A 17,274-nucleotide genomic window follows, 5' to 3' on the forward strand; every position below is an offset into this window, starting at 1 on the left:
CACAATTCACATCTAGTGAAAATAATCCGACACCAAAGAAGAATAGGAAGGATTGATGACTAGCATATATGTGAAGTTTAATAGGTAACTCCAATCAATCTTTTATCAATTAGTATAACTATAAGACTTGTAAGAAAAATAACAATGAATCTTTGATACCAATTGCTTCAAATTTTTTCTAGAAAAAAAAAAGCCACATTTCGTACACATGAATCTCATGATGAACCTTGTGCATATAGTACTTCTTTCCCTCAAATAAATTTGTAGCCATTTTTTCTATACATGTGTATATTATGTACTAATTTCTATTCAACTTAAAGTAACACTTTATCAAAACATCACACATCTGAAAAATCGACATCAAATAAGATTAAATTTACAGGAAACCATATGTGGAAAAGCTTTTTAAAAAGCATCATCATGCCATAAGGAGGCATGAAAACGTCATACTATAAGGAGAAATGAGATTAAAATTATTCAAAATGGCGTGAGATTACCCTTTGAACAACAATTTGGTCATTGTCATAGGCCAGACTTTTGTTACATGCCCAAAACTTAGACTTAGTAAAATATTATTAATAAAATTGCATGCATTTATAATTTTTTATACAATACACATGTAATGGGCTAACCAAGAAATTTAAGGACACACCAAAACTTGAGCAAATGTTGCTCACCGGCTAATTTGGTAAGAAATTGCAATTTGTTTTTCTAGTTGTTTTGTACATACATTCGGTTATTTCTTATTTCACCATCAAATAAAGAAACTTCCCGTGATATATCATCTTATATGCACATGGTATGACATAAATATATGTTGTACTATGATGTTTATAGCTAGATTTGTTATTTATAAACATGGACTGTACCCTATGATCTATGTATGTTGTCCTTGATCATATTCAATTTTATTTTAATTTGTATGTTTAATTTTAAAATTTGCTTGTTCTATCACTTGATTTTGAGTATTATATTACTATATTCGTCCCTAAAGAGTAAGATATAATTCACTTTTTATAGTCAAATTAAAGGTCTTCACTTGAAGTATATATATATATATACTAACATGTATGTTGTCCTAATGTCAACAAAAAAATCATAATGGATGTTCTCGGATGCGTCGGATAATTTGCCTACTTAAATATAGTACGTTGATAGAAATGAATGATGCATGAATTAACCAATGACAAAATCTCACAAAGATATGACATATAATAAACCAATCAATTATAATAAGATTGGTTAACATTTATAAGTGTTCCATTCCAAAAGAAATTTTGCAACAGAGGGTATATATGAAATAAATAATAGTGGGACAAATAATGGAAGAATAAAAGCACAATAATAGAAATGGTACATAATAAGAAAGAAGGGAGCTGAGCATTGAATAGAATTGAATAGAAAGAGTTTAAAAAGAAGGTAAAATGGACAAGAGACAAAGTGAGGAGTTAGTCCTGAAAAACAGCTAAGAAGAGAGGGTGAGGGAGGGTAGTGGTAGTGAGTTGAGTACATTTAATACCCTCCATTAGATAGATTATTGATACTACCCTCCACCCAGTAACCACCCTTGGCAGTGCATTTTACATCACCTTCATTTCTCATTTATTGCTTACACCATTTAGCCTTTTCTATGTTTATATTTATATATATTGCCCCACATGCTTAGATACTACTTGGATTCCTCCTAGCTCCTCCCTTCTTTTTTTTGATCCTGGGCCGAGTCTAAAACCAATCTCGAGCTTCAACCATGCAACTTAATCTTCTAGGTAATATAGTCCTTTGACGTATTATGACTATTATCAAGAGTCAATTTGAAAATAATCACGGGTTTAGATCTCATCTGATCCACCTCTCCTTTCAAGTACAATATTTAACGCTTATTATGAGAAGATTCATGTTGCATCTACATGGGCTCTCAATTGAATTAATTAGCTCACTAACTAGGAGATGTCTTATATAATTTGAATTTAATTATGGCATTATAGTAGTAATGGAAGAATTAGTTCAGTAGGAGATGTCAATGTCTGCTACTCATTTTCACAAAATTATGTTCGGTGAAATAAATTAAAATAACCTGCTGTTACATTTATTGCCTACCACACACGGAAGGATATAAAGGTTGTACACAGGTGTAAGTTTAACAAGTAAATGGAGTATTCAAACAATAACTGAATAGTTTTTTCTGATGAAATTTTACCTTAAACTTATATGTAAAATCAATCTTTCCTTCAAAAGTGGGCATGTAAATATATAGATCCAAGTTTGCTAGAAATAACAAAAAATTGGACCACGTACAATTGGAAACAGGTAGGAAATATTACATTTTATATGTATATATGTAGGAAATTGCACTAAAAATAAGGATTCACATTTTCTCTTATCAAATAAACAAGCTACGATTATGAGTAATGAGCTTAATTATGGCTTAAAACTAGGCAATTAATTAACAATGCACACCCAATTGTGAATGGGCAATAATTTAATTTGACACCTCCTACCTTAATAGGAGTTGACACTCTTTTTTTGTTTTTCTAATTTTTGGGAGGAAAATCAAAAAAAGGAGAAGAAATGGAAGAAAACCCTAAAAATGAAGGGCAATTCTTATAAAATGTGGAATAGTTAAATGATGATGATTTCTCCCTTTCCCCTCCTACTAGAAAAGGAGTTGAGAAAAAACTTGTAGGAACTTATATATATGTATGTGCTGTTCAAACTTCAAGAGTAATCCTTAACCTTGCTTAATTAAGCACTTGAAGATGATGAATTAGACCAAATTTCTTCTAGCTCCCGGGCAAAAGCCTTTTGACGGCCTACAACAATGGTGATGTGATCCTTGTTATCGAACACCTTAACTTGAGCTCGAGGAATTTTAGTTTGGACATTGTAGCTGCACTCGACTGGAAGAAGCTCGTCGTCTCTACCATGAAATACGGTCACGTTACATTTAAGCCGGTCCCTAACCACGTCAAGGTATTTATCAAGCTTGCTGGCTGATCCACAGATTATATTGTGCAAGGTGTGCCAAGCAGCATTATGAGTGTGGAGGAAAAAACCTTCCATTAGATACGTTCGTACCCTGCATCCATACATAGTTAACTTAATTAGTAAATCAATATATATTCGGTTAGTCTTTGTCAAATTGTCACAATAGCTTTTCAAATAGTAAAAGAAAAAAACAACTCGATTTTGCTGTTAATTGTGAGATCGTCACATATAAGACTTTAAATTGATTTTAGAGTTTATGTTTCCTACACTAATATGTACTGTACTCGCATTAATTAGGATTAGGCAAGCTAGAGCAATATCATAGTTAGTCTTTATCTTTGTATAATTAAACTAAAAATAGAACAAAAACAACGGACCAGTATAAGTGTGCCCCTATGTTTTTTTTTTTTTTTTTTCTGTGTGTACTTTTAGTTAAGTTATGCATCATTTTCAATTATAGAGGCTCTTAAATTGACCGTAATGTTAGTTAGAAATCAAAATCACATAATATTTTTTTCCAATCAAATCGATCTACTAATAAAATTCGAACAATTGTTATTCATACATAATTTTCCCTCTCGTTTAATTTATTATATATCCACATCCATCATAATAATTTAATTTGTACATTCTATTTTAGACAATGTTGTGATAATGCCAAAACGAGCTAAACTTTAGAATACTTATTTGTAAAGGGTGGGTGATTGTTGAACCAGAAATCAGAGTAGTCAATTATCAAGCTATCATAAAGCAAATGTCATGAAACAGAAAGAAAATAAGATTGACAATCAACTATTGAGCTGGAACGTCTCAGGGCAACTGGGCTAGTAATCACATGTGCTTTGAGATTACTTTCTCAGTTCATTATGGCACAAAATCTTTAGGGTATAGACATTTTTATGTTCGAACTTTTACCATTAGTATTTTTAATGTCCGTTATTTACATTTTATACTTTGTAAACAAGGATATTATAAAGTAATTTATATTATGAGTGTAGCAGGCCGTGTCTTTTTTTTATTTTAAATGTGGACATCTTATATGAGAACATTTTGTAAGATGAATTTAGAATTGTCAAGTTTAGTGTAGTACTGTGTATTAAATAAGACAAATTACAGGTTATTGTTAAACAAATTTATGATAACCAAATTATATGCAGCCTACTATTCAAATATAGAGGTACTTTTTATTTCTGAAGATAATACTCCGTAAGATTCACAAGCCATGTGATACGCGTAATAAAATGAAGTAGCTTTGACTTTTGATTTAAAACAAAATAGTCCTATTAAATACACCTAAATGCAATAAAAATGTTAAATAGACCCAGGTGATGTACTACCCCAAAATTATTGAATTTTTTTTTTTAAGAAAATAATTCAAATTAATTAAAATAAATTAAAAATAAATTAAAAAAGGGTGGCCTATCCTGTGATCTTGAGGTACCAAAGTAATTACTTTGTTGGGACAACTTTACTACCCAATCACAATCACCCTTTTAAGTGGTGAAAAGAAGGTGAAGGGCTTTATGGGAAAGTTATAATGTGTCCAAATTTTAGGCTATTTTAAACACACACGTTCCATTGTAAAGACTAAGAAAAAAGGCAGTCAATATTGGAAATAATTAAAATATATGCGTGAAGTTGTGTTTTGGGTTACCTATTTCTGGTGACAAGTTTGGTGAGAAATTCCCACACTCGGTGGTTTTTGCAGATGAGCAAGCAAACTGTCCGAGAAATATGCTCATACCAACATGCTATGGATGCCCCCATTGCTATTGGTGGCCATACGCGTCGTGGTGCTACTCGTCTTAGCACGTATTGTGTCGCTTGCTCCCCTTTTGGCACTGGGAAATACGGCTGTAACCAAAAATTTCGAATTCTGTATTAGTAATAATATTTTTGTTTTGTTGTTTTTGGAATTAATTATCACATTAATAGTTTAATTTAAATTTTCGATGTGACTAATTCATACACGATAATCTTAAGATCTAACCCTACCAATGAATGTAGGTATTCTCAAGTAATTAATTTTTTAATTAAAAAGTACTACTAGGAGTATTATTATACAAATAAAACCCATATATTATAATATTGTTTTGTAAAGTCATACCTGTCAAATTAAAAGTAACGGGGAGATCATTGGGATCACCCAACTGTCATTATTGGTATTATAATAAACACACTCTACAGTCCTTAATATAATACATTTATTAATTAAGACCTATATTAATCACTTTACAAAAAAATTAATAATATCTCAATAATGTATAAAACCACAGTCCATATAAAATTTATAGTTAAAAATAATAGTAAATATAAAATTATTTAGTAACAGAGGGAGTACTAAGGACAACTCACAGGAGCGATCAAGGTGAGCGATTTGATTTTGGAGGGATGGCGAACAGCGAGGGCGAGAGCCAAAATGCAGCCAAGAGAATGGGCAACAATGTGGAAGGATTTAACTCGGTTGCTTTCCAACACAGAACGTTCAATCATTTCTACATGCTCTCTTAGAGTGTACAATGAATCAGTAGGCTTTGGACTCCTACCAAACCCTAGCAAATCCACCGCAAAAAGCCGGTACTTAGATTTCGTTGCTGCCGTAAAATTTGGGAAAACAGTTTCCGTCCAAAATTTGGATGACGATATAAACCCGTGAATAAATAACACATCCTCTGTTGAAGTCTTATCTCCTACAATATAATAATACGACATAAATATATAGTTATTATTACCATATGTTAAAAATGTTAATCACATCCATAATCTAGTGTATTATCATAATTAATTAGAGTAGTTTAGATAATGTAGCATATATTATAATAAAATGAGAGTGACGTACCAGGTTTAGCACCATCAGAATGTACAAAGAGGGCATCCTTAGACGAGGTTGTCCAAGAGCAACAAGTCGAGCAATCGCAATCCGACCACCGCGGGATTGGGAAAGATTGCATACCTCCGATTTTACCTTGAAGCATTTCAACAATGGTTGAGTTGACAGTAAATGTGGTGGATCCATTTTTTTTGTTATTATTCGCGGTAGTTTTCGTGGTCATCTTCTCGCAGATGAGCGAGGAAGTGTGGTGTTGCTGTTGGTGGTGGTGTTTGGTGATGATATTCGTAGTGTCAACCTTGTTAAGGCGTCTGAGTTCGTTGACGGTAGTCTTGGAGATCTCTGACACTAGAGAAGGACGAGTGTAAAGAGTGTCGGAGACGTCTTCGAGTTGAAGTTTGGTGGATGTAAGGCGGACGATCTTGGTGGACTCGCCTTTTTCGGACACCAAGATCGTCTTGCCAGTACTCGTTACGGCCATCGCTTGTTTGGCGGAGGAGGAACAGCAGTAGCACGGCTTCCACTCCGCCTCGACGACGAAATCTGCAATCTTGTACACCATACATAAGATGAAATCTAGAAGGTCTAGCAATATAAACACTAAGAAACTTATTCCTTCATTAAGGGCTCTTCCTGTAAGTAGTATAGCCGATCTAGCTTTGCCCATATTATTCTTTACACTCATTTTAAAAATAATCAACGACAAGGCACGACACAACACAACACAGGGCGGCTCGCTTGCTTGGCTCAACCTTTGATGATGGAAAAAATAAAGATAAAAACATACACACATACACAAACTCACACACAAAAATGTGTAAGGATATATGATGTGGTTGAGCTAATTTAGCTGGAGTAAGTATAATAATGTGTATATATATAATGTAGGCTTTAATAGAGTAATGATGTTGAAATAATGTAGAATTTAGAGCAAGATAATACTAAGCCAACCCAGATTAATTGGCCCCTCGAAAAAGACGGTACAAAATATATATTTGACAGTGGAAAAATATAAATATATATATTTTAAAAAAAAATTGAAAGAAAAAATAAGACAGCCACAAAGTGTTGGGGTTAAATGAGAAGAAGAAGAAGAAGAAGAAGAAGAAGAGGAGAAAAAAAGAGAAGAAAAGGGGTCGTAAGGGACACGTAGTAAGATGGGGTGGGGGAAGGAAAGAAGATAAATGAATAAAATTCATTGTTTCATTTAAATTTGTTCGTTGGGCAAGAGACTCTGGTAGGTGGTGGTTGAACCCCCCTCCTCCTTCCCACATATACACTTCCAAGGGTTAAACACCTCCCTTTTTAATTCTCCTTTTTTAGTAAAAATAAAACGATTTTTAATGTTATTTCACTATCATTTAGTGTACTATTCTACATCCGGATGTACCATGCACACGATATATATATATATATATATATATATATATATATATATATATATATATATATATATATATATATATATATATATATATATATATTACGCATCTAAAGCAGTTTTCTCATTTATATATAAAAAACAGTCTAAGATTTATCGTATACTAAATGTGTAGAATAATAGAAATCGCCAACAAAGTCTTACTTCTTAGCTACCAAATAGAATATGATCATTGTTTTGATTAATAATGTTATACAAGCTAAGTAAGATATTCAAGGTTTAGATTATAGATTTTTATAAAAGTTCAATATATATTATGACTATCATATGTCTGGGTGTATCATGCACGAATTACTTTTACTGTCTTACACATTGATTTTGATCTTTTACAAATACTAGTAAGCAAAATAAAATAATTTTGAATTTACGGTGGTAAATTTAGAATTATATAATGAAAATCGTCGAAAAAGTCATACTGCCAAAATTTATTTTTAATAATAAAATTATTGTGGTTTGGATTATAAATGTAATTAATTCGAAATTCAAAGTGTGGTGTATCTTTTTCCTGTCTATCCTATAGTACAAGTGTTGGTCCTTCCATTCATTCCTTCCAGAAATTTACACTTCATACTCATACTTGTATATTATAATCAAACTATTTGCTGCTGGTCATCACATTACTTAATTAAATAATGTGGTGGTTAAGCTCTTTATTAATCGCTTAACTTGCATAATCTTCTCCTATTACTAACAAGAAGAAAGGAGGCCTTGCTAGGAAAGAAGCTAAGTAAGAGACTATATTTGTTTAATTGTTTAAACAAAAAATAGGGCCTATTAGGATTTTGCGTAATACAGTCTCTCATACCGTTCTTCACTAACTTATCGTAGTCTACTTTGTATGGAAGAAAATCTAAGCATAGATCCGGCTATCCGCTAATAAGTGTTATAGGCATTGCATTACTCTTTCGATAAGAAGAAAATTATATAATTCGTAATAGACATATGATGTAAATGAAAATTAATCTCTAGGAAAACATTTTTAATGTTTAACTAAATAAGCTACTTCGTAGTTGACATTCATAAAGAGGACATTATTATGAGAATTCTGCTCTGTTAGGCTAGAAGCTAAGGTACGATACATTGATATTACTAGCTATATGATCTTGCTAAATACAAGTATTTGTTAATTGAACTAGATTAAATAAAAAGAATCAGTGCTTGAACAAACTTCTTTAGGGAGTCTAAACGAGTTTTGTACTTTACATCCAATATGTATAAACTGAAACTATATTTGTTCAAAAAAAAAAAAAAAAAAAAAAAACTGAAACTGTATGCACGCTATACGTCCAATATGCTGGTTAATTGATTAAAACTAAGTTAGAGTAGTTTTAGGAATACTGTTTTAAGTCTTTCCGTTAAAGACTTATCAGTGGTCATAGGAGATGTAGTTGAATTGTTAGTGGCTAGTTAGTGGGTTAGTAGTGGTTTCCTAATATTTGGCTTTGGTGGTTTTTTTTTTTTTTTGAGTGTTTTTTGTGTTTGACCATGATAGTAATGGTTGATTTAATGTATTGATGGGTTCCCTTTTAACCCATAAAAAGGAATTTAATCTTGGGAAAAAGAGGGCGAAAATTTGTTTAATGTAAAGTTCGAGTAATCTTTACGAGTGTGGATGTTAGATAAATAACAATCTCATAGAGTGGAAGTCGTAGTTAACGCAGAGACGGTTTTCAAGATAATAGTTTTTTAGTACAAGTTGACATGGTCAATTGAAGGATAATGTCAAAAAGAGTTTATGGAGCAATGTGTTTCATAAAATGAAGGTCGTTGGTGATAATTTGCATCAATCAATTAAAAGTGGTGTTGATGATGAAGTGCATCAACAATGTTGTGTGGGTGATGAGATGTCAAAGTCCATCGCAATATGGATCATTGAAGACAATATGAAGGTTTAGCAATTGTGTGTGAGTTTGAATCATGGGGGTGTGTTGGTTAATTGATTCAAACTAAGTCAGAGTAATTTTAGGAAAACTGTTTCTGGTCTTTTTGTTAAAGACTTAATGGTCATAGGATAAGTAGTTGAATGGTTAGTGGCATGTGCTAGTTAGTGGGTTAGTAGTGGCTTCTTAATAATACCTTTATTTCTTATTATGCCTAACAATTGAATAATTTATTTCTCACAAATAGTATTGTTGCACATAATAAGAAACAGAGATAATATTTAGCTTTGGTAGTTTTTATCATTAGCTTATTTAAGGAAATGGATGTATCTCATTTTTATCAAGCAAATAAAGTTCATAAGTTTTGCTTCTTTATCTTTTTCTTTAGTTTTATCTTTTTCTCTTATTATAATTTCAGCACAATAAATATACGAAACATGCATGACAACTCATATTACATTAACATAAAAAATGTATATTAATCCTAAGAGATTAACATAGAAAATATTAAACTTTATTGAAGTGTTAAAACACTTTATAAGGATAAGGGACTACTTCTAAATTACCATATGTTTTTTTAGATGAAATTTCCTTGGACTTTTAAAGTTAACTTTCCCGTCAAAAACAAAAAAAAAAGGTTAACTTTGGATATTTCAAAATTTGAATATAAATTTCTCACGTAGGAATTATATCATTTGCTATTGCAGTTAATGCTGCTAACTCTTATTAATCATTTTTCGGTGCAATTCCTAATCTTAGTAACACACTAATTGTATAGGAGACAAGACCTACTGATAATTGACATATTACTTCTCAAAATTAATTGAAACATTATATTCTACTATCATCATTATATAAACAATTTTCTTCTTTGAAAGGAATCATTCAAAGTTAAATCATTAAGTTATTGGTGTGTATACAATTATTCCATTGAAATTACGCACAAATTACTATCCTAATATGCTATACTTTGCTAAGATAAGATGGTTATCATAAACTTCTCTATTGGCTGAAACTGTGTTCTTCCATCGAATAAAGAGAAAGGTGATTACATACCTCAAGACTGCAAAGTATTAACAAGTCAACTAATACACCTTACCCCACAACTGATTAAATGATCAATTAATAGGATAATGATATATGTAGTATAAGCATTAAATATATTTCTTAAAATAGAATTAATTTGGGAATTCATGACAAAATTATGCGCAGATCGGTGTAATTAATGTTAATTTATCTTCAATATTTCCTTATTTAGCTTCTTATACATAGCCCTAAGGGCTATATTTATCATTTTCCTTTATACAATTATCTTAAAATCAATATGTGTTTTTTGAGGAGATATAATAAATTTGATCTCTTAGGTCTTGTTGCTTCACCTTATTTAAGGTATAATGGTCTTTTTCGAAAAGTTTTAACCTGATCTTTTCTGATATGATTTGTACGTATAGTCTGAGTTGTTTTTAGTTTATAACATTCTGGTGATCTTGTCTGAAATTTATAATTACTCTATAGCTTTGATATGTTCTTAACAAAAGTAATTAATAGATAACAAGTTATAAGAATAAGGCTAAGAAAATTAACCGATTGAAAATTTTAATAATAGGTTTCTAAAAATCATCCCGAAAATTGGTGGCTTGAAAATTGTTAGAGAAGTGAAGTGAACAAGAGCCTAACGTTCCAAGAAGGGGTAGAGAAAAGAAAAGAAAGGTAAAAAGAAGGCTCAATAAATTCTGAAACATTTATGGCAGGTTTTCTGGACACATGACTCCATCACATCCCATATCAAGAGTAGAGCCAACCCTTGACAATTTGTGACACCGCCCTAAACATTGCATTTGCATTGCAATACCCTTTTTTATTTTGTATATTAGTATGGAAATTCAATTTTATTTATTCACTATATTACTTTTGTGGGGGACACTTCTTCATATTTAAGCCTTATAATATGTCATCTTGGACTTAATATAATTAATGTTCATCATAGGTACAAGAATTGATTAACCACAATATATATTAGTCTTATGGCCTAGACTCTTGGAGATTATCTTTTTTTTTTTTAAAGAAAAAAATTTGTGTGGCTTTCCATCCCTTTGGTTTCCCTTTCTTTTATGTGTACATTTTGAAAGCATTCATACTCCTATATGTACTTTAGATCGGAAACAAATGCTTTAGATTAAATTCAGTGTGAGTGACTAGGTCCTTTCACTTTGGTTTCAAGTCGTTTCTGACACTCTATAATCCTTTGTCAATTTTGCTTTAATAATTAATCAACATCATAAACCATACACAACAATTTCTAAATAGGGTTGGATTTCAGTTTGTAATCTGAAGCCTAGTTCACATTGAATCGAAATAGATTTCGCCAAGTGTTAGTACTAATAAGATTAATAGCCTGTACTTGCTCTAGTTTTTCAATCAGTGATAGTACAATGTAAGAAATTTTGAACTCTGTGGAATGTGACAACAGCACGCAAAGATGAAGCTTATTCAATTTTCTTACAATCTTGACTTCTGCAACAAAATTAGGAAAACTAAATTTCACTGCCTAGAAATATGCCGTAACCCGTAATTCATTAATTATAGATTATACTAGTTCCTACAAGATTTTTAGAACTTGTTGTACAATATAATGTTATCAGCTTAATTGTTCCGGAGAGTGAGGAAAATGTCCCAAGTAACCCATGAATGTAGATATCAAAGTAATTGGTATACAATAAAAAAAAAATGAAATTGTTAATAACGAATCATAAACGGTAATACTGTAATAGATGAAGCCTAGATACTAGTAGAGTAGGAGTAAAAAAGACGGCATTCACATAATCATATAAAAAAGGAATGTAAAATTGTAAACATAATCCATTACTTGATTACTCCATACAATAATTGACGTATTGTCCCAACACTTCGGCATTTATATAAGGCCGGCCAATTACAATATACAAACAAATAAATATTATGAATTAAGATTCGAATGAACTCAAAATTTCAATCTTTGTGAGGCCTAATTCTCTATACATTTTTAGATTATTTTGAAAATGCATCTCACTTATAAAAGAAGTCTAAAAAAAATTTTCTTTAATTTTCTTTTTTACGAGCTGAATAGTTGTTATATACACCCGTGTGCACGGTGCACCTAAAGGTACTGTTTGCTCATTTTGATGTTGCTCATTTAATCACTATATGAACAAAAAAATACCCTTAAATACACCATGTACCTAGATGTATATGATTATTTTCACTTTTATGCAGAATTAGTTTTAAAGTGGTAAGGAGTAGTAATATGCACCTCCTTATTCATTAAGTCTATTATTATTATTATTATTATTATTATTATTATTATCTCAAAAACAAAGTCATACAACCTACAATAAATTAGTGGGTAGCCGAGATACAATCTGGGCCCCCACTCCTCTAGCTATAGCAAAGCCTACTCTAGTGAAGATATGAGCTGCAGCACGAGTCCCAATGTCTTGCGTCGTCGAGAACATCTGAACCCGTTTCAGCAACATAATATCCTTCTCAAATTCCCCAAGCGAAGAAAAGGAGAAGGGAAGGAAACCATATCCAATGAGTTGACAACTAGCTTCATACTTTACCCGCTTTCGATGAGCCGCATCATCTACCGCCCGTCCAGGAACAAAGTCAGATAGCCCACTCGGCATCAAAGGAGAAGACCCTTGTAACCTCCACACAAACATCACGACCACGATCCCAAGAATAAAGTAACACATCAGCAGGTCTGAGGGGCCCATCATTCCCTCCAGTCAACCCTATGTCCACCTCCTTTCGAGATGAAATCCCAGGTCTGTAGCAGATATCAACAAGGGTATCCCGAACAACATTATGCCGATGTTTAATACCCACAATACCAGCACATGACACCGCGTGATCACCATAAATATCTCCAGTGAAAACCCGAGAACAAGCCAAACATGGTGTCAAGATAGAGAACAACGGAACACACATCTTGTAGCACAACACACATCGGTAGGTCTTAGCATTCATCGTCTGACCTAACCCAGAAACAGGGACTGCCCGAAGCCAAGCAGAGGTGTGATCTCCCTGCTGCGATTTCCACAATGCTGATTGCCGAGGAGACAAAGAATAGGCGGATTCTGCAGTAGCCGTAATCTTTGTGAAATATATATCTGCCAATTTCTTCATGAGTTTAGGGGCAGCGATCTCACTAGGATTACACATAATGTCAGACTCCGCTATTCCATTAAACAGACTCAAAGCATCAACAAAGGCTCGTCCAAGACCAACAACACCAGCATGCCGAAGAAGCTGAGTTTGCAACCCAACAGACTGTAACCGAGAAGCAAGAAAGGCATAATGACGAACATCACCAGCGGAGTAAACCCCAAGCCCTCCAAACGCAAATGGTAAGGTAGCAAGCCGCCATTGCCAATCGCCAAACCCAGGCCCCGAAGCAGTAACAATACGCTCCAAGGAAGATCGAAGAGCCCCGTCGAAAGTACGCTGAGCCGCCTCAAAAGTACTAGGGGGACAAGTACGCAAAGCAAAGTAGAGTTTAGAAACTCCAGTACAAGCCCTAAGTAACAATAGCTCACACTAAGGATCATCAAGGTTGGCAACCTTATCCATTAGCGCAATAGTCTTGATCACCCTCTGCATCACAAGCTCACCACTAAAATCGGAATCAGAACTAGCGGGACCACCAAGCAACTTAACACCGCGCAAAGGTCGAGCAATATCAGGCGGAAAGATACCCATAAGCCTGCTTCTAGGGTCTTCCGAAGGCCAGAAAACTTCGGTTTTTTTCACGTTAAGATGTAACCCAAAACCAGGCCCTTCCTCCATAATCAACTGCAGAACCTTCCCCACCACCAACGTGTCACCAATAACAGTGCCGTCATCCAAATACCAAGCCTAAAGACATATATCAAAATTGTCCCTGGTTTTAAACACTAAGGGTTGTAAAACCAAAGCAAAAAGAAGAGGACCAAGAGGATCACCCTGCTGCACCCCCTGAGACGACCATAAGGTGTGGTCCCCATAATACAATCTTGCTGGAGTAGAATAGCAGAATTCAACCCAACGCGAAAGGCCTGGACAACGACGACGAACTTCCCGTAACATGACCCCACGATCAACTAGATTGAAGGCGTTTTGAAAATCCACCAATAACATAGAAAGACCAACATCAGAACCACGATCCTCAATAAACCGATTTACATTATTATTATTATTATTATTATTATTATTATTATTATTATTATTTAGAAGCCCGTTTTCATCTTGACAATAAGTTTTATCCTCACCAAATTCCATTTCCATTTTGCCCTAATCTTTTGAATTTAGCTTGTACTCCGTAATAAGCTTTAGTAGAGATTTATAATATGAAGTACTTCGTATTCATTTCTCCTTGGTCTTAGCCCATCCACTTGCCTGCATTTTCGGTTCCATGTTTGCCCTTTGCATATTAACCCAAACAATTTTTTCGATGATTAGAAAAGCTTTGTATTGCAATTTCTCCTTGTCTTTGCGAATTGCGAAACAGATTTTTTTCCCTCTATGTCCTCGCATTGTTTTCTTCAAAATTTATGTGATTTTCAAAACACGTAATTTTTTTTTACAATCTATGAAATTTGCTTACTTTTGTTTTCTTTTTACGCAATGGCGGATCTTGGCCAAAAATATTAAAGGAGTCGGAATTTAAATCTTTTACATCCCGCTCAAAACTAATTACTATGTCCAGATATGTTATGAGTAAAATAGGTTTATGAGTTAAATAGTCCCGATGGAAGGTCCCCTTCTATTTCTGCGTAATATATTTTTGAATACATTTTTATCATAACTTGGATTAATATTATACTTTCCAATTAGTAATGTCAGGATGATGTACAAGTACTTAACAAAATAATGACGAAGAATAAGTCTTATCTTTTTTAGCAGTGTTTTACAAAAGTTATAAATTATGAGTACTCGGTATGAACTTGTGCAACAACCAATGAGTACTACAACAACAATCGAAAGCAATTTTATGCAAGTACTACTATCAATTTTAATGAAATAATAAAATGTCTTACTCAAGTTGTTTCTTTCTTACTCGTTTTGATTCTTTCAATAATTTACAAGTGTCATATTTGACGAATAACACTGACGCAGTCCCTAAGAGTCTCCTTCCATACAGCAGATATTTTGGACACCCAAATAATACGGCTAATTAATCTTAAGAAAACGTCAAGAGTAGAATATTCTTAGCTTAAGTGTATCATCATCATAAATATTATGGCCCTTTTATTAGCCTAAAAGAAAGGCCGTCAGCTTTAGTGGCACTACTATATTATACGTGGTATTAGCTAAATATCGGCAGGAATAGGGTTGAGCGTCATATCCAACTCAATTATTTTGATTTGAATCACGATTATTAGTGTTTGTATAGAGTTATGAATATGATTGTTACATTTTAGGAATTGCTTTATTTTTTTTTTATTTTTTTTATATGTATATTTTGGTAGGGTTTTGAAAGGGAGAGGCAATTGAGAAAAGGTCTTACTTCACTTTAAAGAATTCAACAAATCTTACGATAAAATGAAATATCCTTATATTATGAGTTTCAATAAATGGCTAACCTTAATTGGTGAGGTAATCTAAGTTTTTATTTGTCTTTTCTTTTATTTTATTTTTTGTTAAAGGGATCAGTTAAATTAAATTAAAGCCTGATTATTTGTCTTTAAACTTTTAAATAAGTGTTGTTTGGTTAATGCAAATCAAGAACTAGATATGCAACATGTTTGGTTCACTCCAAGTGTTACCAAACCCTTGTGAAAGAGGGGATAAGAGTTTATTAGAAGTTTAGACTTTGATGCTTTTCTTAATGAAGAGGTACGGTTGGCTTGTTTGTGATGAGTATTTCACGATCACCCCATTGATGTAGGGAGGGAGGGTTATTAGGGAGTGCATGGAGAAAATAATAAAGGCTTGTGATACCATGAAAAATTATTATTATTATTATTATTATTATTAGGTAGTAGTGCAGGGAGAAAACAATTAAGGCTTGTGATACCATGAAAATTTATTATTATTATTAGGTAGCAAGTGTATAGAGAAAACAATTAAGGCTTGTGATACCATGAAAAAAAAACTATTATTATTATTATTATTATTATTATTATTATTTTGACAGTATGTGTATTTATATTACCGAGTATAACTTCTTTTTTTTTTTGACGGAAAAAATAAAAGTTGTACTCCGTAATATAAACAACTTAGAGATACAAATGGACTACAAAAGTCAATGAGAACTTTATAATACGCAGATTAATTTGCATTTAAAGATTACTTACTCATTTCAATTAACTAACTTTTGTTTTCCATGGTCGGGGCTTGTAGATATATAATATAGACTATTTTAAATTTAAAATAAAAATAAAAAATCAGAACAAGTCAAAAATGAGTCTAAGTATCCAAATAACACCCCCCCCCCCCCGGCATAAATAAGGTGGGCATCAACAGTTTTGTTCGCCCTCTTTCTGACAGCTACTCTTTAAAATCAAGGGACCAACGACTAATACTACTTCTTCTTAGACCAACTTGATGTATGTAGTCGGCAAAATTGTACAGTAATTCGTATTTTCTAAACTTATACTCCGTATATATAATTTTTGTAGTATATGTTGTATTTTCAACTAAATTTCACTTATTTAAATTAATTGTCCTGTTCTTAATTAATTTGAACTTATAATTATTTTTCCGGTTTATAAGTTATTAAAACCTATTGTAATTGCAAATTGACCCTAGATAGTTTTTATTGTTCTAAACTTAATTTATTAGAACATATTAGCCCTTAACTTATCTGAACTTATAAACAAGACTTTATTTTTCTGAACTTATTTTTCTCGAAATTGAGATGAAAAGTACAAAACCCTGTATTTTGGCCTTATTTTAACCTACTTATTAAATTGTGAAATTTATATATAAATGAACTAATCTAAATATATCGGTCTTTTTCTCAACTTATCTAATCTTATTATTCTGTTGCTCACCTAAGCAATGTACTTATTTCATACACTTGTATGTATCTGCTCTACTACATACGTCGCTTTCTAAACTAATGACATTCGACTATTCGGCCATCAAACCATGCATCACCAAGGTCAAAAAGAGGC

General features: G+C 32.6%; 1 protein-coding gene across 1 annotated transcript; it reads right to left on the reverse strand.

Moving 5' to 3' along the window:
* Positions 1-2,222: 2,222 nt before the first annotated feature.
* Positions 2,223-7,102, reverse strand: LOC110732311 (probable lysophospholipase BODYGUARD 3). Its single transcript, XM_021912231.1, has 4 exons — positions 5,825-7,102; positions 5,341-5,675; positions 4,640-4,839; positions 2,223-3,076 (listed from the first exon to the last, which is right to left on the reverse strand). The coding sequence occupies exons 1-4, from the start codon at positions 6,606-6,608 to the stop codon at positions 2,743-2,745; spliced, it is 1,653 nt and encodes a 550-aa protein (XP_021767923.1). The 5' UTR covers positions 6,609-7,102; the 3' UTR covers positions 2,223-2,742.
* Positions 7,103-17,274: the final 10,172 nt, after the last annotated feature.

Source organism: Chenopodium quinoa, unplaced genomic scaffold (assembly GCF_001683475.1).
Source record: "Chenopodium quinoa cultivar QQ74 unplaced genomic scaffold, ASM168347v1, whole genome shotgun sequence".
NCBI classification, from domain to species: Eukaryota; Viridiplantae; Streptophyta; class Magnoliopsida; order Caryophyllales; family Amaranthaceae; genus Chenopodium; species Chenopodium quinoa.